The sequence below is a fragment of the Pelodiscus sinensis genome, chromosome 2 (genome assembly GCF_052426305.1).
Source record: "Pelodiscus sinensis isolate ZL-2025 chromosome 2, ASM5242630v1, whole genome shotgun sequence".
Lineage (NCBI taxonomy): Eukaryota > Metazoa > Chordata > Testudines > Trionychidae > Pelodiscus > Pelodiscus sinensis.
Window position 1 is genome coordinate 258,606,231 of NC_143053.1, and position 22,436 is coordinate 258,628,666.

The following is a 22,436-nucleotide window of genomic DNA, read 5'->3' on the forward strand; positions in this document are numbered from 1 at the left end:
CCTCCAGCCTCACCCCAGCACAACCCATACGCTAGGACTTGCAAGGCAGTTCTTGGACAGCAGCCTTACCTGTCTTGCACAGTATCTGCACCACAGGAATCCTCCTTAGCAAGGACAGAGTGTGAGGATCTCTCACCCCAAGAGTCAAGACTTCCCATCTCCTGCTCTAATCCCTAGACCACCCTCCCTGCCCCCACTAAATCTACATAATTAACCATAACATATAAGGATAAGAAATAATAGTGAGCCATTGTTTTATCTTGCCTCAAACAGGAGATTTAAAGCATCTTCCTCGTGGCTAGCTGGATGCACAGATAAGCCCTTCACAAAGACCCCATGTGGGTACTCCACTACGGCCATCTGAGTGTCACCCAACATGGAATGTGGCATGGTGGAGAGAAGGTCGAAGAGAGTCTCATTGTAGATTTCCAGGTAGGATATTCGGACAGTGATGGACTGATCGATGCGTTTTTCAGCTGCCCGGAACACCTGCACAGATCAAATGCTTGTCAATGGCAGTCTGAGCTCACACACAAAGGGTGCGTCTAAACTGCTCGAAATGAGCTACGCAAATTGCGTAACTTATTTCGAGCCACTTTCAAAACAGCTTATTTCAAAATTTGGCACTGTCTACACAGCATTTATTTCAAAATAAATCACTATTCCGAAATGTCCCTTACTCCTCGTGGGATGAGGTTTACAGGGACGTTGGAATAGCAAGCCCGTTATATTTCAAAATATACACGGACTATCTAATTGGGATACTTCCAGTATCCCAAAATAGCGCTGCAGTGTAGACGTAGCCAAAGTTATGATCAATTTGTGGCTTTTCAGGATATGAATCACTATAAATTGGCCAGTAAGTGTGTGGCAAAGTACTCTCAGTGAGTCTGCAGTGGCTTTAATAAGATTTTCAAAATTATTCCGGTTTTGAAAATATGATACCTCTAAAGGGAAAAAATAGAAAGCCTAAAACACGAGTTCTGTGTTCTCTCTCTAAACAGTTACTAAAGAACATTCAATTTGCTGGCTGAATTGCTTTTTTCTGGCTGCATGAACAGCACTTATTTGAACACCAAGGAATACAACTAGTAAGAAATTATTCAGGTGGGTGGTAAGGACAATAGAACAACGAACTAATACAATCAGTCTTTGATGCAGGAATTAGGGGATTTATTTATGCTTGGAAAACACCTAATATAGGGTTGGAGCTACCGAAAACAGTAAATCTCTATAAATGGCCATAAAACATTGTGTTGTAGAACACATTTGTGTAGGTTATGTCAGTCCTACACTCTGCTTTTCAGCTGCGTTTCTGCAAGCAGGCACACAGGAACCTTCACCCAACAGAATGCCCTTTTGAGAGGCTGAGAAAGTTTCACATCATGACATCATGTTTATGTTGCAACGGGATGATGTTAGTTAGCATGTCCCAATGAAATGTGACCCATTTCCACGGAAATAACAACACTCTCATGGCAGAAGGTCACAGGGTTACAGTGAATAATCACAATGGAACATCAAGGTGCAACATAATGTTTATGGTCCCACGAGTCCTGTTAAAAAATTGGTGATGACCTGGTAGCCCATGTTTGGAGCAGTCAGTGCATTTCTCAGGACTGGGAGGTCAACAAATGATTTGTCAGTTGTACAAGTTTCTCCTTCTTCCCCTCCTTTCTAATTAAAATCTTCCATACCTGCTGGATAGCTCGGGGTATAATTCCTCTGTGCTTGTAGTTTTCGGTTGCTCCTGTCATGGTGTATGTTTTACCAGCTCCTGTTTGCCCATAACACATTATTGTGCCTAGAAAAGTTTCAAGGCAAAAGAATAAATTCAGTAGCACTCATTCATGTCTCCAATGTAATATGTCCCTCACACGGGGAGCCCCATGATTTCTTAAAAATAACACAAAGATCAATTACAAATTACCATTATAGCCATCCAAAGCTTGGGATACCACGTCCCTAGCTACTGCATCATAAACAGAATCCTGTGAGACATTGTGAAGAACACCATCCAATTTAAAGGACCAATCAGTCTGCTTGTTATTGACAACTCCTTTCTTAACATCTCTCCTGATGTAAATATCTATGCTCTAAAAAGACAGAGATGAAAAATGAGATTGGGCCAAATTAATTGCTGGTGTAAGTGCAGCAGACTTCCTCTTCATTTCTGCTACTCTAACTTAAATCAGAATCTAGATCCATTATGCTCCTGGTGCCTCTTGTTCCTTTACCTTGTTGTCCGGCCCATACTTGATCATGTCTTGAGGAAAATTAGCTGTTGGCTTGACTCGCACAAATGCATGTACTTTTCTTTTTTTTTCACTCATCGTAACTAAAAGAAGGGAGGAAAAGGGAAAATCAGATTGACAAGAAAATACTGTGTTCCCTTTAAAGGCTGTCATTGGCAAAAGCCAGGCTGCAATGTCATCAGTTTTTAAAATAGTTTGCAAATGCTAACCCTGGTTTATTAAGAGGAACTATAGGCACATATCTTGCCTAAGCAGGGAATTTTTAAAGTGCTGTTATAGTCGGAAAAGTGAACATGTAAAAATAGATTACGCAAAAATCTTCTTCATTACAATTTCTTCTTGTGCATCTGAGTCCTAGCTATTTACTGACACAAACAAGTTTCTCTTCCTGCTAGTCCTGCAGAACAAAACAGCTACAGGAGAGCGAGAAGGATTCTATTCTGCCTCATGCATCATCAGTGTAACTCTCAGCTAGTGGCCGGATTCTGCTGTCTGATACAAGTTTGATATAAAACCACTGATGCTGATGCAGTTGCTTCAGCTTTCCAGTGGTGTAGCGGAGTGCAGAATTTGGCTCTAGGTTCTGTCAGCAAGCCTTTAATCACGGCTGAATTGAGGGGGAAGGGAGAGCCCGGCTTGATTTCAGATCCCCACACAAGTATATGGTGCTGACAAGTGAAAAAATCATCTTTTTGCCTGTAAGCAGAGGAAATCCGGAAATGACTGAGGGTATAAATACAATGACCCAGGCAATGTCATTCCTACAGTAACAAAAGGGGATGTTAATGGTGAATTACCGCAGCAACACTTTAGCCACAAACTTTTAATAAAAATGTTTTACATCAGACCTAGGATTTTGTGCCAAAAGCTGCTATGCTATTTATTTAGTATTATGATTATTTTTGTTATGAAACCTGGATTCTCTGATACAGATTACGGCCACTTTGTGCTAAGCACTCTCCAGACAGAGGAAAATGTTGTCCTGCCCCGAAAGAATCTGCAATTTAACAGCTGCCTTAACTTATGCCTCAAGTAGAATGGCCACTATGGACCTCGAGCAACCAGGGAATTATTAAAAATAATTAGGAGTGCTCTGGACACACCTCTTCCTGCCCCTCCCTGTTCATGGATTGTCCCAGAACTTCCCCTTTGCAGGGGACTCTGCACCTGCCAGGAGCCTAGATAGCACAAAGTGGCCATAACACCGAGATGCGGCATTTGCACGTTAGCATATCAGCTTTCTAGGATACTCTGTTTACTGTTCACCTAAGATCAAATGACATGAGACAGGGTTATAGCTGATATCCCATGCAGAACAAGGTTCCGCATTCCTTACACTCACTGCTTTTGGTAGTTAATTATCCATCTGATTAATTTTTAAACGAATAATAAAATCGACATTTCTTTGTCTCATGATGGCTTAAAAGCACCTTTTATGTGAGGCTCTCAAAACACTTTATACGCAATCTGAATGGCTCAAGAAACACAACCCCTCGCATGGATGTGTATTCCTGTTATATGTGGGGGAAGGGGCTTCTCTTTAATTGTATGTGTGTCATTTTCCTTGGCTGCGCAGTTCTACATCGACATTTCTTCAAGTCTTTTCAGTCCATGTGTGAAATCCATTTAATGTGTACCAAGGCATGTGTAAATGTGCACCACCTAGCTGTGGGTGACCTGCTAATCTGCTGGGTGGCATTTGAATCTCTCCTGAGCAACCGCAAAACCAGTTTTCAGGGAACACTGTTCTACAACCTGGTTCTCTATCTCTAGAATTCAGTAATGGTTGGATGCAAATGCATTCGGTACACCCTCCTAAAATGGAGGAAATTTGGAAGTTCAAAATATAGTTTCAATTGACCCTTTCTTGATGCAGGAAAGGACAACATTCTTGGCATTCAGATCCCTCCTTAAAAACACCAGGCCCAAATCTGGAAACCTGAAGCCAAATCCAATAGGATTTCATGGCCTGAGGATTAGTTCCAAACCAGATTTTCAAACACACCACTACAGCTGTGGTTTCAAACTGGATCCCAAAAAGGAAGGCAGGTGTGTTTTCTTGTTCAGATTTAAACATGGCTGAAATAGCATGAAAAAAGTTATTTTTGTCCAAATTTTAGCCCAAGGCAAAGAAAATCTCACGAGAATAGCTGATTTCAAGAGTTTAAATGACCCAGTCCAAATCCCAGTTCAGCACAGATCCCAAACTCCTAGCATAATCCAGATAGAAATCTTGAGGTATTTGTTTCTCCATCAATACTCCAGCATGGAAAATTATTAAAACCTTTCCACACTCTGACCACTATCTGGTGATATGTCAGACATTGGGTCTACTTCATAATGTTAGTCTAAATTAGGATACAATCCTGTGAGCCTGAGATGCACTAAATTCCCACAGGACTGAATGATGGTCGCGCCAGCTACGGATTTATGGGATTAGGCTCTGAGATTGGAAGATTCTCACCATCTCATCTGACGCATATACTCACCAATGAATAGGGATAATGGCTTGTGGGGACACCTGGAGGAGATTAAACAGATACACATGACTATTCAGGCCAGCGGTTTCTGGGCTATGACTCTCACATGGAGTCAGTGCTAGTGATGGTCCAGGACAGTGCAGTTGTTGTTTTTTTTATCCAAAGACCAGGTAAGGTTCAGGCACTGGTACTATAATCTTTCATAGCAATGGGATTCTACCTTGACAAGAAAATTGTGAGGAAAGGGGCACTGTTTCTTTAAGGCTGTAGAAAGAAGACAGGTAGGAAAAGGGAGCTAGGGAAGGTTCTAAGCTGACGCTCAAAGGTGAGAGAGGGCTAATGCAATTTTCCTTATTCAAATAAAATTCCTTATTCAGTGTTAGAAGACAGTGGCTCCTGTGATTCTTTACCATTGACAGCAGGTTCACAGCTACACGTAAGAATGGGAGTTCAGCCACTATGGCCCATTCAGGCATTGGCCTTTCTGGACAGACTGCAACAAGGATGCCAATTTGTGTTGGCTGTGGTGGCTGTGACATGGGCACTTTTTCACTGGATTGAGACCCACCAAGGTCATTCCACACAGGCCACCACACAGCCTGCCAACTTTACCAACAATCACTCACTCACACAGGCATTTAACCAACCACACAGAAGTGCCAGATGAGGGCAGAGGCGGGGGACGATGGGGAGGGGCCGGGGGGGGCAGAGGCGATGGGGGGCCAGGGGGCAGGGGGGTGGGGAGGAGGGGAGGGGGCAGAAGGGGGGCAGAGGAGGGGGGCAGGGGGGGCGGGGGGGCGAGGGGGCGGGGGGGGGGGGCAGCAGATGGGGAGGGCGGCAGGGTGGGGAGGGGGCAGAGGAGGGGGGCGGGGGGGGCGATGGGGAGGGGGGGGGGGGCAGGGCATGGGGGGCAGGGGGGCAGGGGGAGAGGAGGAGGGGGCGGGGGGATGGGGGGCAGGGGCGGAGGGCGAGCTGGCCGACGGGGGAGGCGGGGAGGCGGTGCCGCCGCAGGCAGGGGCCCGGCACTGACCGGGGCTGGCCGCTCTTCCCGCCGCCGCCTGCTCCTGTCGCTGCCCGTCCCCGGCGCAGCGGAGGCCGCGGGCTGTACACTCCGTTACCATGACTCCCGCCCCTTCCGGCCGCGTCCGGAACGTGCTCGGAGGGAAGGCGGAAGCGGGGAGCGCATTTCCGCCGCCGAGGGGCGGGGCGGGGCGGGGGCGTGAGGGGGGTCGGGCCCCGGCTGGTGACGGCGGCCGGGAGGGGCCAGGGCGGGCCGGGCGCGAGCGGAGGCGGAGGCGGCTCCTCTCTCCCGCGTTGCTCTGCGAGCGCGGGGCCGGGCCGGGCGGGACGATGCTGGAGGCGGCCGAGCCGGAGCTGGACCCCGAGGACCTGGTGCACTTCTCGGTGGGGGACCTGCCCAGCCGGGGCTACGGCGTGATGGGCGAGATCCGGAGGCAGGGCAAGCTCTGCGACGTGACCCTCAAGGTGCGGGGGGGCCTGGGGGGGACCTATGGGGGGAGCTCTGCGGGGGGGCAGTGGGGTGCTGGGGCGGGGAGCCCTGGGGGGAGGGGACCTATGGGGGGAGTTCTGCGGGGGGGGGCAGTGGGGTGCTGGGGCGGGGAGCCCTGGGGGGAGGGGACCTATGGGGGGAGCTCTGGGGGGGGGCAGTGGGGTGCTGGGGCGGGGAGCCCTGGGGGGAGGGGACCTATGGGGGGAGCTCTGGGGGGGGGGGCAGTGGGGTGCTGGGGCGGGGAGCCCTGGGGGGAGGGGACCTATGGGGGGAGTTCTGCGGGGGGGCAGTGGGGTGCTGGGATGGGGAGCCCTGGGGGGAGGGGACCTATGGGGGGAGTTCTGGGGGGGGGGCAGTGGGGTGCTGGGGCGGGGAGCCCTGGGGGGAGGGGACCTATGGGGGGAGTTCTGCGGGGGGGGGGCAGTGGGGTGCTGGGATGGGGAGCCCTGGGGGGAGGGGACCTATGGGGGGAGCTCTGTGGGGGGGGCAGTGGGGTGCTGGGGCGGGGAGCCCTGGGGGGAGGGGACCTATGGGGGGAGTTCTGCGGGGGGGCAGTGGGGTGCTGGGGCGGGGAGCCCTGGGGGGAGGGGACCTATGGGGGGAGTTCTGCGGGGGGGCAGTGGGGTGCTGGGATGGGGAGCCCTGGGGGGAGGGGACCTATGGGGGGAGTTCTGCGGGGGGGGCAGTGGGGTGCTGGGGCGGGGAGCCCTGGGGGGAGGGGACCTATGGGGGGAGTTCTGCGGGGGGGGGCAGTGGGGTGCTGGGATGGGGAGCCCTGGGGGGAGGGGACCTATGGGGGGAGCTCTGCGGGGGGGCAGTGGGGTGCTGGGGCGGGGAGCCCTGGGGGGAGGGGACCTATGGGGGGAGCTCTGCGGGGGGGGCAGTGGGGTGCTGGGGCGGGGAGCCCTGGGGGGAGGGGACCTATGGGGGGAGCTCTGCGGGGGGGCAGTGGGGTGCTGGGATGGGGAGCCCTGGGGGGAGGGGACCTATGGGGGGAGCTCTGCGGGGGGGCAGTGGGGTGCTGGGATGGGGAGCCCTGGGGGGAGGGGCCTATGGGGGGAGCTCTGCGGGGGGGCAGTGGGGTGCTGGGATGGGGAGCCCTGGGGGGAGGGGCCTATGGGGGGAGCTCTGCGGGGGGGCAGTGGGGTGCTGGGATGGGGAGCCCTGGGGGGAGGGGCCTATGGGGGGAGCTCTGCGGGGGGGCAGTGGGGTGCTGGGATGGGGAGCCCTGGGGGGAGGGGACCTATGGGGCGAGTTCTGCGGGGGGGGGGGCAGTGGGGTGTTGGGATGGGGAGCCCTGGGGGGAGGGGACCTATGGGGGGAGCTTTGCGGGGGGGTAGCGGGGTGCTGGGGCAGGGAGCCCTGGGGGGAGGGGACCTATGGGGGGAGCTCTGCGGGGGGGTAGCAGGGTGCTGGGGCGGGGAGCCCTGGGGGGAAAGGGTGGACTGGGGATGGAATCACATGGGGGAGTAATGGGATTCTGGGATGGGGAGCTGTGGGGTGAGGGGATGGGGTGCCCTTGGTGGGGAGAGTAAGGCAATGGGACAGGGAAGGATCCCTAGGCTGGGGGGAAGGAGGGATTGTAGGGACCCCTGGGATAGGAGTTTCTCTTTCCCATCTCTCCCATCTAACCCCTGTCCTGCTGCTCCTGAGGAGCCTGTCCTCACCATCGGTGCCTTTTCTGAGTGCCCTTCTCCCAGACCTTATCCAGGGTGGCAAGGGTGTTGGACCCCCAGCATTGCGTTCTACCAGTTAGTGTCAGGGGCCCCATCTGTCCGGGCTGGCTCTGTTCCATGGTGAGTGAAGCTGGGGGGAGTCTGTGGGGATGTAGCTACTCCCTCTGCACATCTCCTGGCTTGGTGGGTAGACCTGTCTTGGACACTCAGACTGAATACACCCGAGTGCAGATTGGATGAGGATTCATGGTACCTGTGGAATGTGGACACCAGTCTGCAACAGATGGTAGCCCCAATCCTAGGTGCCTTCATCCGCGCAGGCAGCAAATGCCGCAGTTTTGCATAAATAGATGCTAAACTAATGAGCCCACATAGGGGAGCCAAAATCTACTCCCATCATATGCCTTTGGGTGCAAAGGGGCTGCTGGTGAGTCATCCGGTCCAGCTCTTCATAAATATGTGCTCTGTCACTTGCCACTAGTCATTCTTGCATCCCGGGAGTGGCCTCATAAATAGTTTTGTGGTCTCCATTGAAATGCCTTGGGGAATATTTGCTAATCTGAGAGATTCTCACTGCTGTCAGTTTTGTAATTCTTTTCTAATGTAAGACTGGCTGCTGCTGTGGTGAAGCAGGAAACTGGGCTTGGCTAAAATGCTCATGCTACAACTCAGTATTGCTCATGGATACTTGCAGATATTGTTTATTGTTTCAGAGTGGTAGCTGTGTTAGTCTCTAACAGGAAAAACTTAAAAAACAGCATCTAGTACCGTGGTCACTAACCAGTAGATCGCAATCTACCGGTAGATCTCGGAGGCTCTAAGAGTAGCTCTTGAGCCCTCTCTGAACTGCGTGCCTGCACAGTACATTTACATTAGATTTCCTCATTTGAGGAGCAGCTACTCACCGAGCAACAGCACAGGTGAGTAGCTGCGAGGAATGGTGGGAATTTTTTTTTAAAGTAGCAGTATAAGGATTGGGGATAGCAAGTGATGGAGAGGAGAATAGAGAGGGCGGGACTTCAAGGAAGGGGCGGGGCGGGGTGGTAGATCTTGGCTTGGTCTGTCATTTAAAAAGTGATCTTGGGTATGAAAAGGTTGGAGACCAGTGGTCTAGTAGCACCTTAAAGACTAACAAAACATAAGAACAGCCATACTGGGGCAGACCAAAGTCCATTTAGCCCAATATCCTGTCTGTTGACAGTGGCCAATACCAGATGCCCTGGAGGGAGGGATCACAACAGGTAATCCTCATGCGATCCCTCCCCTGTCACCAACCTCCAGAGAAACAGAGGCCAGGGACACCATTCCTACACATTCTGACTAATAGCCATTGATGAACCTAACCTCCATGAATCTATCTAGCTCTTTTTTGAATCCTGTTAAAGTTCTACCCAATCCTAATCCTGTCAAGGAGTTCCACAGGTTGACTATGTGCTGAGTGAAGAAAAATTTCCTTTTGTTTGTTTTAAATCTGCTGCCTATTAATTTTATTTGGTGACCCCTAGTTCTTTGCTTGTGGGAATAAATAAATAACTTTTCCTTATTCACTTTTTCCATACCCGTCATGATTTTATATACCTCTATCATATCCTCCCTTAGTCTCCTCTTTTCTAAGTTGAAAAGTGCAAGTATTTTTAATCTCTCTTCATATGAGACCCGTTCCAAACTCCTCATAATTTTTGTTGCCCTTTTCTGAACCTTTTCCAATGCCGACATATCTTTTTTGAGATGAGGCGACCACATCTGTATGCAGTATTCAAGATGTGGGCATACCATCGTTTTATATAGAGGCAATAAGGTATTTTCTGTCTTATTCTCTATCTCTTTTTTTTTTAAAACTCCTAACATTCTATTTGCTTTTTTGACTGCTGCTGCACACTGAGTGGATGTTTTCAGAGAACTATCCACAGTGAATCCAAGATCTTTCTCTTGAGTAGTTGTAGCCAAATTAGTCCCCATCATATTGTGTATATATAGTTGGGATTTATTTTTTTCGATGTACTTTACTTTACATTTATCAACAGAAAATTTTATTTGCCATTTTGTTACCCAATCACAGAGGCAATGTCTAGACTGCTTCCCTCTTACGGAAAAGGAAATGCAAATGGAGCACTCATTAGCATATGTCGTGCTCTCATTTGTATATCCTCTTCCGATCCTTTTTGCGGAAGAGGTTTTTGCGCAAAAAACCGCAGTGTAGACAGGGCCATTTTGCACAAAAAAACCCTTTTGCGCAAGAACCTTGTAAACCTCATTTTTACAGGGTATCTCCACTTGGAAAACTTACCATTTATTCCTACCCTTTATTTCCTGTCTTTTAACCAGTTCTCAATCCAGAAAAGGACTTTCCCTCTTATTCCATGACAACTTACTTTACTTAAGAGCCTTTGGTGAGGGACCTTGTCAAAGGCTTTTTGGAAATCTAAGTTTGCTATATCAACTGGATCCCCTTGGTCCACATGTTTGTAGACCCCCCTCAGAGAACTCTAGCAGATTACTAAGGCATGATTTCCGTTTACAGAAACCACGTTGACTTCCCCCCAACAAATTATATCCTCTGTGTGCCTGACAATTTTATTCTTTACTATAGTTTCAACTAATTTGTACTGACATGAGACTTACCGGTCTGTAATTGTCAGGATCACCTTTTTAAATATTGGCATCACGTTAGCTATCTTCCAGTCGTTAGGTATGAAAGCTGATTTAAAGGATAGGTTACAAACCACAGTTCATAGTTCCACAATTTCCCATTTGAGTTCTTTCAGAACTCTTGGCTGAATACCATCTGGTCCTGGTGACCTATTACTGTTTAATTTATCAATTTATTCCAAAACTTCCTCTAATGACACCTCAATTTGGGACATTTCCTCAGATTTGTCACCTAAAAAGAATGGCTCAGGTTTTGGAATCTCCCCGATATCCTCAGCCGTGAAGACTGAAGCAAAGTACAGTAAACTTCCAATAATCCGGCAACTTTGTGACCCAGGGGGTGCCGGATTATCAGATATGATGGACTATCGGAAGGGGGGGCTATGAGGGGTCTGGGGTGGGGGGGGTGTGCCACCCCAGACCCCTCATAGTCCCCCCTTCTGATAGTCCGGCTCTGCCCCAGGCGTCCCTGATTCAGCCGCTGCTGAAACTGACCTGGGACAGAGCAGCTGGAGTGCTGCCGGGTGGGTCCTGTAGCACCGACCCTTGGTGCGGCGAGACCAACCGGGCAGCACCCCAGGTGCTCTTGGGGATGCCTGGGGCAGAGCAGCTGGGGTGCTGCTTGGTTGGTCCCGCAGCACCGCTCCTCGGTGCTACTGGACCAACCTGGCAGCACCCCAGCTGCTCTGCCCCAGGTATCCCCAAGTCAGACGCTGCTGATACTGATCAGCGGCTGACTCCAGCGGCCTCGGGGTTCCTGGAGTCAGCCGCTGGTCAGTTTCAGCAGCAGCTGAATCAGGACGCCTGGGGTAGAGCAGCTGGGGTGCTGCCGGGTTGGTCCCACAGCGCCGAGGTGCGGCACTACTGGACCAACCCAGCAGCGCCTCAGCTGCTCTGCCCCGGGCTTCCTGGAGTCAGCCGCTGGTCAGTTTCAACAGTGGCTGAATCGGGACGCCTGGGACAGAGCAGCTGGGGCGCTGCAGAGTTGGTCCCCGCAGCGCCACACCATGGCGCTGCGGGGACCAACCTGGCAGCACCCCAGCTGCTTGACCCCAGGTGTCCCCAAGTCAGCTGCTGCTGAAACTGATCAGCGGCTGATTCCAGGAAGCCCAGGGCAGAGCAGCTCTGCCTCGGGCTTCCTGGAGTCAGCCGCTGGTCAGTTTCAGCAGCGGCTGAATCAGACACCTGGGGTGCTGTCCGATTGGTCCCGCAGCCCCCAGGGTCAGTTTTAGCAGCGGCTGAATAGGGGAAGCTGGGGGCAAAGCAGCTCCAATGGTCCGGCTGCCCGGAGCACTTCCGGGTTCCTGATGGTGCCGGACCATCAGGAGTGCCGGACCGTCAGATGCCAGACCATCAGAGTTTTACTGTACTCATGTAGCTTCTCTGCTATGACTTTATAATCTTTGAGTACTCCTTTAGCATCTTGATCGTCCAAGGACCCCACTGGTTATGTAGCCGGCTTCCCGCTTCTGATGTACTTAAAAAACATTTTACTATTACTTATTGCGTATTTGGCTAGCTGTTCTTCAAACTCCTTTTTGGTTTTTAATTTATATTTTTACACATAATTTGACAAAGTTTATGGTCCTTTCTATTTTCCTCACTAGGATTTGACTTCCACTTTTAAAAAGATATCTTTTTATCTGTCACTGCTTCCTTTACCTGTTTGTTAAGCCCCGGTGGCACTTTTTTGGTTCTCTTCCTGTGTTATTTAATTTGGGGTATACATTTAAGTTGGGCCTCTATTAGAGAAATCGGTCTCTAGGACTGTCAATCCATTATCTTTCAAGAGAATTACATTCATTACAGGCTGAACCTCTGCAATCCAGGCTTCCCTCGTATGGTAACATCCATGGCCCAGCAGCCGTGAATGCTCCAAGGCTAGAGCACTCAGGGAAAAGCTGGGGGCCTTGTGCTCAGCAACTTCTCCCCCATCCACCAAGAGCTTCCAGAGGCCTACAGATAGCTCATTTGCATCATGTAAGCTTAGGGAAAGGTAGGAGTGGTGACGTGAGGTTCTTCAGGGGAAGAGATTGGGCAGACGCAGAAGCCCACAGCTGGCGACCAGGCGTAGAGCCCAGCCAGGGGCTGGGAACCCCGCCTCTTTCCCTGAGTGCCTCCATCCCCGTCCGCCAGTGCCAGCCCTTCTACTGCCACCAGAGCAGAGTCCATCAGCTGGCGGCAGCAGAGGGACTGATGTTGACTGCGCTGTGTGGGTTGCGTACATCTAAATGAAAAATACGTGGGAATACGTGGAGCAGCATTTGCCAGGGCATTTTCTGTGTGGTGAACAATGTTCCGCCTTTTAAGATGTGCCATTTGGGATAAACTCACTAGCCCTAACCTGAGAATCCCTGCCACAACTTAGATGATCGTGCTGGGAAGTTTCTTAGTGTTGAGCTATATCTATATAGTGTTATGTATCCCAGAGTCTCTGGATGTCGGATGGAGGTGGGGAGCCTCTGATCCCTGAGAGATTCATCCAAAGTAGCTGGCACCTGATGTTTCTTTAACCTATTTGAAACTAGTCCAGTTCCACATTCCTTTGTGTCCAGACACTATAGCACTACTGCTGCTTAAGAAATCACAAAATCTACCATCGCAGTTGGGACCTCGCTGGTCTTTGTGGCAGAGGATTGAGCATGGGGAGATGAGGTTTGGCATTTGAAAAAACGATAGCTGTGAAATAGTTACTTTGTCAATAAAGGACTTTGGCATCTAAGGCAACTTCATTAGCCCTTCAAGAGCGTATCTCAATGAAATTAATCGTGATAATGACATATCCTTATTCTCTGCCACTTCCAGCTGCCATTTCAACTTTCAGCACTGGCCAACACATCACTTAGCAGTTGAGTTGACATGGCTTGTTGGCTCCAGACCAAATCTTTTTTCAAGATGCCTTTTCCAGTTTTAGTCATTATGCAGTATTGGGTATTATAGAAGCAAATTTGATCAACCTTCAGAGTGTTTTTCAAGTAGATGTAGCAACTCCTTTACTATATGGCTGACTTAGGATATGTACTTTTCACTGATCTTCTACTGAACGCTTCTTTCACATGCATTGATGAAACTTTAAATATGGTGAAATGTATCAGCAACACAAGAAACCTTCAAAATAGCTTGTCTAGCTGAGCTAGCATTCTCTTACCATCAAACAAAAATATGGAAGAAACAACATGGGGATGCTTTAGTCAATGTGATTCCTGTCAGTAGTGTGTCTTCGTACAAGTGTCACCATTTTCACAACTGTTGCTTCCTGACTTTAGACATGATGGAGACAGCACCTAAAAGGTACCATCTACAGCCATGGTCACCAACCAGTAGATCACGATCTACCGGTAGATCTCGGAGGTTCTAAGAGTAGCTCTTGAGCCCTCTCTGAATTGCGCGCCTGCGCAGTACATTTACATTAGATTTCCTCATTTGAGGAGCAGCTACTCACCGAGCAACAGCACAGGTGAGTAGCTGCGAGAAATGGTGGGAATTTTTTTTTAAAGTAGCAGTATAAGGATAGGGGATAGCAAGTGATGGAGAGGAGGAGAATAGAGAGGGCGGGACTTCAAGGAAGGGGCGGGGCAGTAGATCTTGGCTTGGTCTGTCATTTAAAAAGTGATCTTGGGTGTAAAAAGGCTGGAGACTACTGATCTACAGAATGAAAGCCATTGTGTTGCAGACCGAACTCCAACACTGGCCCCGATGTGGTTAAAATACCTTCCTATCGTGCAGGGGACACACGAAGAAACAATGTTGTTGGCTGTAGCTCAGAACAATTGAATAATGGTCTCTTCTCTGATGTTGATCAATGCGTTCTCCATGTTGAAGGACAGTGGTTAAAATAATTCCCCTTCTGTATGGTTGCTGGGTGGACATAATTTACATGGTTCATTAGCATTAGTGCCACCTAATTTCTGCTTTTCTGGAAGTAGAGATAGAAGAGGTAAAATCAGTGATTAAGAAGGAATTTTATGGCCATAACAGAAAGTGCAACTAATTTATTATGATGAATAGTTAACTTGTTTACTGTTTATTATTTGGATTACACTGAATTTATCTGGGAATCCTGTGTTAACTCCTGTGTTAAAGGCTGAATTCAGTATTTAAAATGCAATATTTCTGTGTGCCAGGCTATGAATCTAGGACAATGAGCTACTCTTGATCCAAGTTCATGCATTAAGTCCCCGTGCCTCACTTCACTCATTATAATTGTGTTATTTTTTGGGATCACTTCTGGTTTTTTGTTTTTTGTTTGTTTTCTATCTTTTTCTGACTGTTTAGCTGACTGCATAGTTCTAGAGCAATGTTTCTTAAACTGTTCCGTGTAGGGTTGCCAGGTGTCCAGTATTGACCTGGGCAGTCTGGTATTTTCGCGTCCTGTCTGTTAAAAACCCTACGACACACTCAGCAATTGGGCCCAGACCTCCTGCTTATTTGGTTCCGTGGGGAAGCTCCCTTCTGGCTTGACCAAGAAAACAAGATGGCCACCGGCAAAAAGTCTAAAAACCTGAGCGAGGGGAAGCAATGCCTGGGTCTTGGTGCTCAACCTCTCCTTTTCCTGTCCCTAGTCTGACTCTGCACACACTTAAAAGGGCCATACTGTTTTAATGCTGGTTTGTTTTTGGTTTTGTTTTGTTTTGTATTTTATTTTATTTTATTTTATTTTATTTTATTTTATTTTATTTTATTTTATTTTATTTATTTTTTGCTTAAGAACTCTTGGGTTTTTGTTTTTGTTTTTGTTTGGTTTTTTTGCTCACCATTGGTCTCCCCCTCCCCTTTTTTTTTTCTCAACAGAATTTTTTCCCCGGTATTTTTTTGGTGGTGGTAGGGGGGGTTCGATATTTTTGGTTAAACCATTTGGCAACCCTAGTTCTGTGGCACACCGGTGTGCTGCAAAGTAGTCAATGGTGTGCCGCAGAGAACAGAGTTCAAAATGGCCACCCTTAAAGGGACAGGCAACTTTTTTTCCCCCTCAATAACTTTCCCCTGACCCTTTTTTTACTCTCCTCAACAAAAAGTCCTTGGTGTTCCTCATTCAAAAAAATTATTTGGTGTTCTTCTGTCTTAAAAAGTTTAAGAAACACTGTTCTAGAGTCTGTGTTTCAGTGAGATGAACGCGGGGGATGTTATGAGTTCACAGCTTTCAGACATAGAATCATAGAACCATAGAGTTGGAAGAGATCTCAGAAGGTCGTCAAGTCCAGCCCCCTGCTCTACGCAGGACCAATCCCAACTAAATCAACCCGGCCAGGGCTTTGTCAAGCCGAGACTTAAACACCTCTAGCGATGGAGACTCCACTACTTCCCTAGGGAACCCATTCCAGTGCTTCACCACCTTCCTAGTGAAATAGCTTTTCCTAATATCCAACCTGGACCTCCCCCACCACAACTTGAGACCATTGCTTCTTGTTCTGCCATCTGTCACTACTGAGAACAGCCCCTCTCCATCCTCTTTGGAACCTCCCTTCAGGAAGTTGAAGGCTGTTCTCAAATCCCCCCTCGCTCTTCGCTTCTTCAGACTAAACAGACCCAACTCCCTCAGCCTCTCCTCATAGGACATATGCTCCAACCCCTTAAATCATTTTGTCTGCTTGCCTGTTCTGCACTACAGATGTAAGCTGCCGTGCGTCAACCTAATATGGACATTTCGATGCTTAAATTTGTGTCCTGCCAACACAACAGCCCTGCTTCGTTGACTTAATAACTCAACCTCCAGGAGCAGTGCAAGGCAAGGTTGATGTTGTTAGGTCAACACAGGGTCAGTGTTGATACTGTATTGCTTAGTTGACTGTTACAGGCTTTTGGGAGCTATCCCACAATACAAGTGCTTTTGGTGAGGACATGCACTTCTGACGTGAAGTGCAGACAGGTGCAATCTAATTACTGCAGCAACTGTAAGCACACGTAAATTGGGCCAAATTAATATTGTAGTATAGACCTGGCTGACACTGCTAAATTTGGCTCATGTTTGAAAGAATAACTTCACAGCCCATGTCTAGAAATATCATTTTAAAATGAAAGAATCTGAATGTGTCATTAAAGCCATTAATTGACTGGGTATTTGACATCTCTGTATGACTAATGGAAAAATGCATGACTCTCATTGCCAAAAGAAACCTGTAAGATAACTTTAAAGTTATACCAGGCTTGCAAAACTTCTCTTCCCATTCAAGAGTAAATGCTGCTGCAATTCAAGTTGCCCAATAAACCATGTTGCTGTTTCAGCAGCAGATGGCAGCTTGCGTTAGACGAAGTGCTGATTTGACTGGATCTGGCAAATCTCTGATTATTCTGAGATGGGTTCAGGGAAGTCTGTCACTCTTCCTTATGATCAACTCTGTGAAAACCAAGCTTCTGGGGCAGAGGTTGAGCTGTATGTCTGGCCCAAGGCTACAATGTGCCCTTGCATTTTTGCCCCAGCATACAGGTTTTTCTAGGTTGCTAAGATCAGGAGCTTGAAAAGCTATTCCTCATCCCACTTTCTCATACTGTTCCAAATTATGGCTCACTTCTTAAGATAGCTGTCATTTTATGAGTACTTTTCCTGCCAGTTCCCATTCCTGGGGAAACCAGGTTACTTGGTTCCATGAAGAAAAATATTAGTGTCTCTTTAAACAGGTAAAGGAAAATCAACCGCTGCTGCTTAGATATATTTCTTGTTCTGCCACTGTGCTGGTCACGCCCCGTATATGGGGATTTATGTTTATTAGAATCAAATCTTTCCTCCCACTGCTCTAATCTCTTCAGGTTGCTTTGTGGTTGGTTAGTTAGAAATCTTACACCAGTTCAGCTTGGTCAATGTTAGTTATACGGGGCTTGAGTTTCTAACAGACAAGATCTCTCCTATATTTCCCTCCCCTTCCAGTGTTTATAATGTCTCCAACCATGATCAGTTGAATTTATATCAAAGAAACACCAGCTGCAAAGTGGCGGGTTTCCAGAGGCTTTCTTGACCAAACCCTAGAATAGAGGACAGCTACTGGTAATACCAGTTTGGGAACTGGCAGATATTTTGCCTTTGTCTATTATGAGGTGTTTACACTGCCCTGTATCTGGGTGCATCTGGTGGTTTGGGAAGAGTGCTTAATTTAAATCTCTATCTGCGAATTCAGTTCAAATGAAATGTTTTGGGAGATGTGGTGCTCTTTGTTGGTCTGCAGCAACAACAGGAGAACTTTTCTCTTGCTTTCTGAGGGCATCTCGTTCCAGCCAGCATGAGGGATATTACATTTTGATTACTCGGCTAATCAAGTAGAGAATAGAATTTCCATTGACTGCTTCATTGGTTGATAAGGGATCAGGCGCGGTGCTCTCTATCCCGGCTGCGCCTCTGCCTTTTAAATGTAGTAAGAGTCACCCTCCCTCCAGAAAACAGGACTATGTAGCACTTTAAAGACTAACAAGATGTTTTTTTTGATTGTATCCCTTTGAATGGTCATGCCCATTTTCTTCCACAATTTGATCTGAGGAAGTGGATCTGGCCCACAAAAGCTCATCACCTAATAAACCATCTTGTTAGTCTTTAAAGTGCTATATAATCCTGTTTTTTTGTTTCAGCTAGACTAGACTAACATGGCTACATCTCTATTACTTTCCTCTCTCCAGAGAAGGTGCTGGGAGGAACTGACTTTTAATCTGGCTCCCTCCAACACCAGCTCCTGGCCCCCCCTCCCCTTGCTGCATCGGGCAGCAAGGGTGGAAAGTAACTAGTCAAGTAGTGACTTGACTACCTGATAAGCCTGTGCTTAATCGGGCAGTCGACTAGTCACATCCCTAGCCAGCACTAGGGAGTGCAGAGATGCAGAAAAATGAACAGTGTTTGGATAGTTTAAACTTCTTTAGAGATTTTGCAAAGATTTAGGAATGAGAAAATTCAAGCATTTAGCCCATCTAAACAAAAGAAGGGATGATTTTTAGTAACTTCATCAACACAGCAAAAACCCTGCAATACTGAGGTTTTCCGTGATTATAACCTGTTGAGTCAGATAAAATGAAATAATTCTTTACTTCCAACTGTGTTTTCTGTTCTAAATTGAAACCGCATGATTCGATTGCTCTGACGCATGACCCTCTTGTCCTGTACAGGAACTGGGTATAAAAACAGTTTTATTGTGTCATGTGACGTTAGGAACTGTTCCTTAGAGGAAGGAGATCCTGGTGTTGTAATTCTCTCACTTCTCAAGCTGGCGGGAGTGTTGTACTCTTCCTTCAGCCAAAGCAGTGTGGTTCCTGTTGGGACAGTTAGCTTGGAAGATGGGTGGAAGGAGAGAATATGATCTAATGGTAAAAGCAGGGGACTGGGTGTTGTTGGTGTTGGATTCTAGTCACACAGCTCTGCTCTTGATTTGCTTTGTGGATGAATGTAAGGATTAGAAATGCTGTGCTGGTAGAGATTTTGGTCCCCTTACTTCATCTCACTGTTTGTTTTTCCCATCTGTAATATGGGAGCAGGAATTCTCCCTCATCCCTGTTTGAAGTGTTCGAAGTTTTACTAATGGCTCCAACATGTTTTTGAGAGCCTCAAAGGAGACGTACTGTGGAGAAGCAAAGAATTACAGTCGCTGAAGAAATGCACTCTGAGGGTGAGGTTAGAATCCATTCTTGCTATGCGCTGCTTGGGAAACCCAGTTGATGGTTTTTGAGTCGAACCGAAAACAACTGACAAGAGTCTGCATTCTTCTTAATAAGTTTTCTCTGGCACAGATAGCTTGTTAGATAAGCGTCCTCTGGGCTCGTCTGCTTTCTAAAGTTTGCTTTTTTGCTTTCTTCCTTTCTTCTTGCCTTTTTTGGGGCGCTGGGGATGAAAGAAGCAAAGGAAGGGATGATCAGAGACTGGTTCTGCCAATGGAAGAGTACTCTCCTCTGAACATATCGAGTCTTCACCAGACACATTACAGCTGCTCCGATGCAGCCTGGTACTATAGACTTGTCTGAAGCTTTCACTGTTTTCGATGCTTTAATTTACACCACAGTTGGCTGCTTAATCTTTCTTACCCTTTGGCTTTTCTCTCAGACATCATAGTAAAAAGAGGTTAGGTAGCTGTGGCTCTATTAACAAAGGCTCTTAAAGATGTTTAAGAAGAAAGAGAGAGAGAGAGAGATCTTTGCACCAAGGCTTCGCCGTTATGCAGCCTCTTGATGTCATGAAAACAATAGATGTCTTTTTATCACACCTACCATGCTTTTCCGTGAAGGGATCCATTATGCGCTGAAACTAATTAATATTTTAAGCGTGTGGGTGTATAATGGAGAATGATTTTTTTTTTTCACGAGTCTTTTACCCACCACAGTAAAGGAACATTGTCAGAAGTACATGGGCGATTCTGCCTGGAATAGGTTTCGCTGAGTCTCTATAAACTGTCTTTCTCCCAGAAACTGCCAGACACTATGGATTGTAACATATTTCTAAGATAGCTTTCTCCTTCTGTAAACTCTCACCAGACTCCTGGCCCTTTATTACTCTTCTTTTTGCTCAAGCAATGGAAGAGTTAATAGGGCTGTTGGGGATACAGGGTGCTTTCAGATAGCTCCGCCTATCCTAACTATTAGTGCCCTGTTTTGCCTATTCCTAGGGCACCTATCAACAGAGCTTTAGGCCTTGGCATTTCTTTTGTGCCTGGAGACTGACTTGAATGCTAGTCTGTAAAAGTGACAGGGGAATGCACTAATCTGTAGAAACTCACAAACGTGCCTGTGTTTTTATGACCTCACAGATGTGCCCATGGCACAGATTAGGTCATTGCGAATGGAAGTTTCGGACTTCAAGTATGGATGAAATCTTGCATCATGCTGTCTGGAGTAGCTCACGACCAAGTGGCTACCTCAGGGCAAACTGTCAAAACCAAGACAGGTACCTGGAACAGGTTGTGTGTTCTGTAATTAGATTTCACCGTGTGAGTGACACGTGAACTCTTGGATCACTAAGACAAGCTTCTCGTGAAGATACAGACAGTCCCCATAGACTTTTCTATCTGTTTTGCCAATCTGACACACTGGACGCAGCACTAAATGGCCACTTACACCAAATTTTCAGATTGCTTACAGTCCCTAGAGACTCGGCACTTCAGATCGGTTGGTTTGCTTGATCTTACATCAAAGACAATGCCTGTAGCCAATCCAGTAATAAACTTTCTGAAGATGTATTCGCTAGGAAAAAGAAGGGAGTTATTTACAGTTTAAAGCAAGCAAACGTGCACTCATGAGTTATCACTTAAATCAGTGGTGTGCAACCTTTATTGATCTGAGACCCCGTGCTAAAGCAAAACTGACACTTTTATAGCATGGGATATGCATACTGCAACTGAAACTAATGCACACAAGCATTTCATAGTCTAAACACTGCATGGGTACTTCTGTGATTGATGCCTGTTTGAACCAAACAGATCTACTGGTGAACTGGCCTGGTCTCAGCTGAAAATGGCAAATCAGCATAGATGTTCTGGAGGAGAATGCTTCCGTTTGCTTCTGACAGCAATTGGTCTGTAAAATTCTCTTTGGGGTGCTACTATGGGAAACACCAACTCTTTAGATTTAGTCAGGTCTTCCTTTCTTTGGAAACAGCCGCTCCAGCCAGTTGGTCCGAGCAGCCTCTGCCTGTGCCGTGCCACGCCACCCGGGCCGGGCCTACTGCGCACAAGGGCTGCTTCAGCTGGCCGGTCAGAACAGCCCTCTGCCTGCTGTGGGCTCTGCAGTTCTGGAGCATTTCCCTGCCTGCAGCGGGTGGGGAGCTCTGCCAGCCCCTGCCCAGTTAACCATTCGCATCCCTAGTGCTCAGACACTGGTAATGAGGAGCCACGTAAGTACCATAGGCAGGTACGTTTCCGTCCTTTGGGAGATATGATCGATGCCAGGACTGCTTGGTTTCTTGATGTTTGTAGTCTGGGTGCTGCTGTTAGAATGTGTTTGGGATCCATGTTTTCCTTCCTGCACTGATCTGGGTTCCTGGGCTACCAAATGCCGTGTAGGAAGGGCATAGAAGAATGCAGAGCCTGTAAACAAGTCTGGCATCTCTGACATCTGGTCTGAAATACCTGGCTCCCTCTGGCAGCCAGCACTACTGCTGCTTCTGTCTAAATCCTTCATCAACTACAGCTCCGGTCTAAAGTCTCGCAAGGTATAATTAGGCACTTGACAAGGCAATGCGTTCTGATTTAATTACAGGGCTCGAACAGTTCGTCCTGTTATAAACATGCCCCTGAGTTCCCTCTAGGCTGCTGTGTGGCTATACAGCTTGCTCAGGGCTGCAGCAGAAAGAAGCACTTCCCTCCCCCCAACCCAGGTGCTGCTGGCGGGAGTCTCTTCTCCCTGCTGCAGCCCCAGGGCAGTCTGTACTCCAGTTCCCCCCATCACCACCCCAAAGCCCACACCCCCAGCTGGAGCCCTCACTTCCTACACCTCAACCTTCTGCCACAGCCCAAACCCCTCTGCTTACCCCTGCCACACTTATATGGGTGCATGTAACAGAATTCATTCCACGCTCACATGGGAAAAATCAGAGGGAACATCGTCCCTTTCCTATTCTAGGAAAAGCGGTGTGGTGGAAACCTCCTCTAGGTGCAGTCTTCAGCTATCAGTGTATCGCTAGCCTTCTTTCAGGTGAAGTGCTCCGCAGGCAGGTGTGTGAAATATGTACAGGGAATCTAGCAAAATTCAGCTGAATACAACTCACATTGTCCCCTCTACAGACTGGGCTTAGTTTAGATGTCTCAGCTACTTGAGCTGATGAGCCTAGTTCAGTAGCTCAGGCAGTATTGGTTCATACTTTTTGGATCCTGACCTCCTGCGTTCAGTTCCAACAGATTGTCTGACCTGGAACATCATTACATATGAATGCAGAAATTCAGCCATGCACTGCTTAGGTCAGGGGTGG

General features: G+C 47.8%; 2 protein-coding genes across 9 annotated transcripts in view; one reads left to right on the forward strand and one right to left on the reverse strand.

Moving 5' to 3' along the window:
- The window catches only part of KIF9 (kinesin family member 9), a 54,266-nt gene extending 48,347 nt beyond the window's left edge, over window positions 1-5,919 (reverse strand). For 3 of the 7 annotated variants that reach the window (XR_012902148.2, XM_075922988.2, XM_075922986.2), the window contains exons 1-5: window positions 5,766-5,919; window positions 2,238-2,338; window positions 1,931-2,096; window positions 1,698-1,804; window positions 265-489 (exon numbers count right to left, since the gene is read on the reverse strand). Coding sequence is in view for 6 of the 7 variants with exons in the window: in XM_075922988.2 (XP_075779103.2) it covers window positions 265-489; window positions 1,698-1,804; window positions 1,931-2,096; window positions 2,238-2,338; window positions 5,766-5,856 (690 nt within the window). In the remaining variant the exon portion in view is untranslated. Of the gene's footprint in view, window positions 1-264; window positions 490-1,697; window positions 1,805-1,930; window positions 2,097-2,237; window positions 2,339-4,744; window positions 4,818-5,765 lie in introns of those variants that run through there. The other 4 variants (XM_075922987.2, XM_014569209.4, XM_075922989.2 and 1 more) reach the window with 4 other exon arrangements.
- Window positions 5,920-5,979: 60 nt separating this feature from the next.
- Window positions 5,980-22,436, forward strand: part of KLHL18 (kelch like family member 18) — a 40,359-nt gene continuing 23,902 nt past the window's right edge. For both annotated transcript variants that reach the window (XM_075922991.2, XM_075922992.2), the window contains exon 1: window positions 5,980-6,220. In XM_075922991.2, coding sequence (XP_075779106.1) covers window positions 6,086-6,220 — 135 coding nt within the window. In that variant the 5' untranslated portion in view covers window positions 5,980-6,085. The remainder of the gene's footprint in view (window positions 6,221-22,436) is intronic.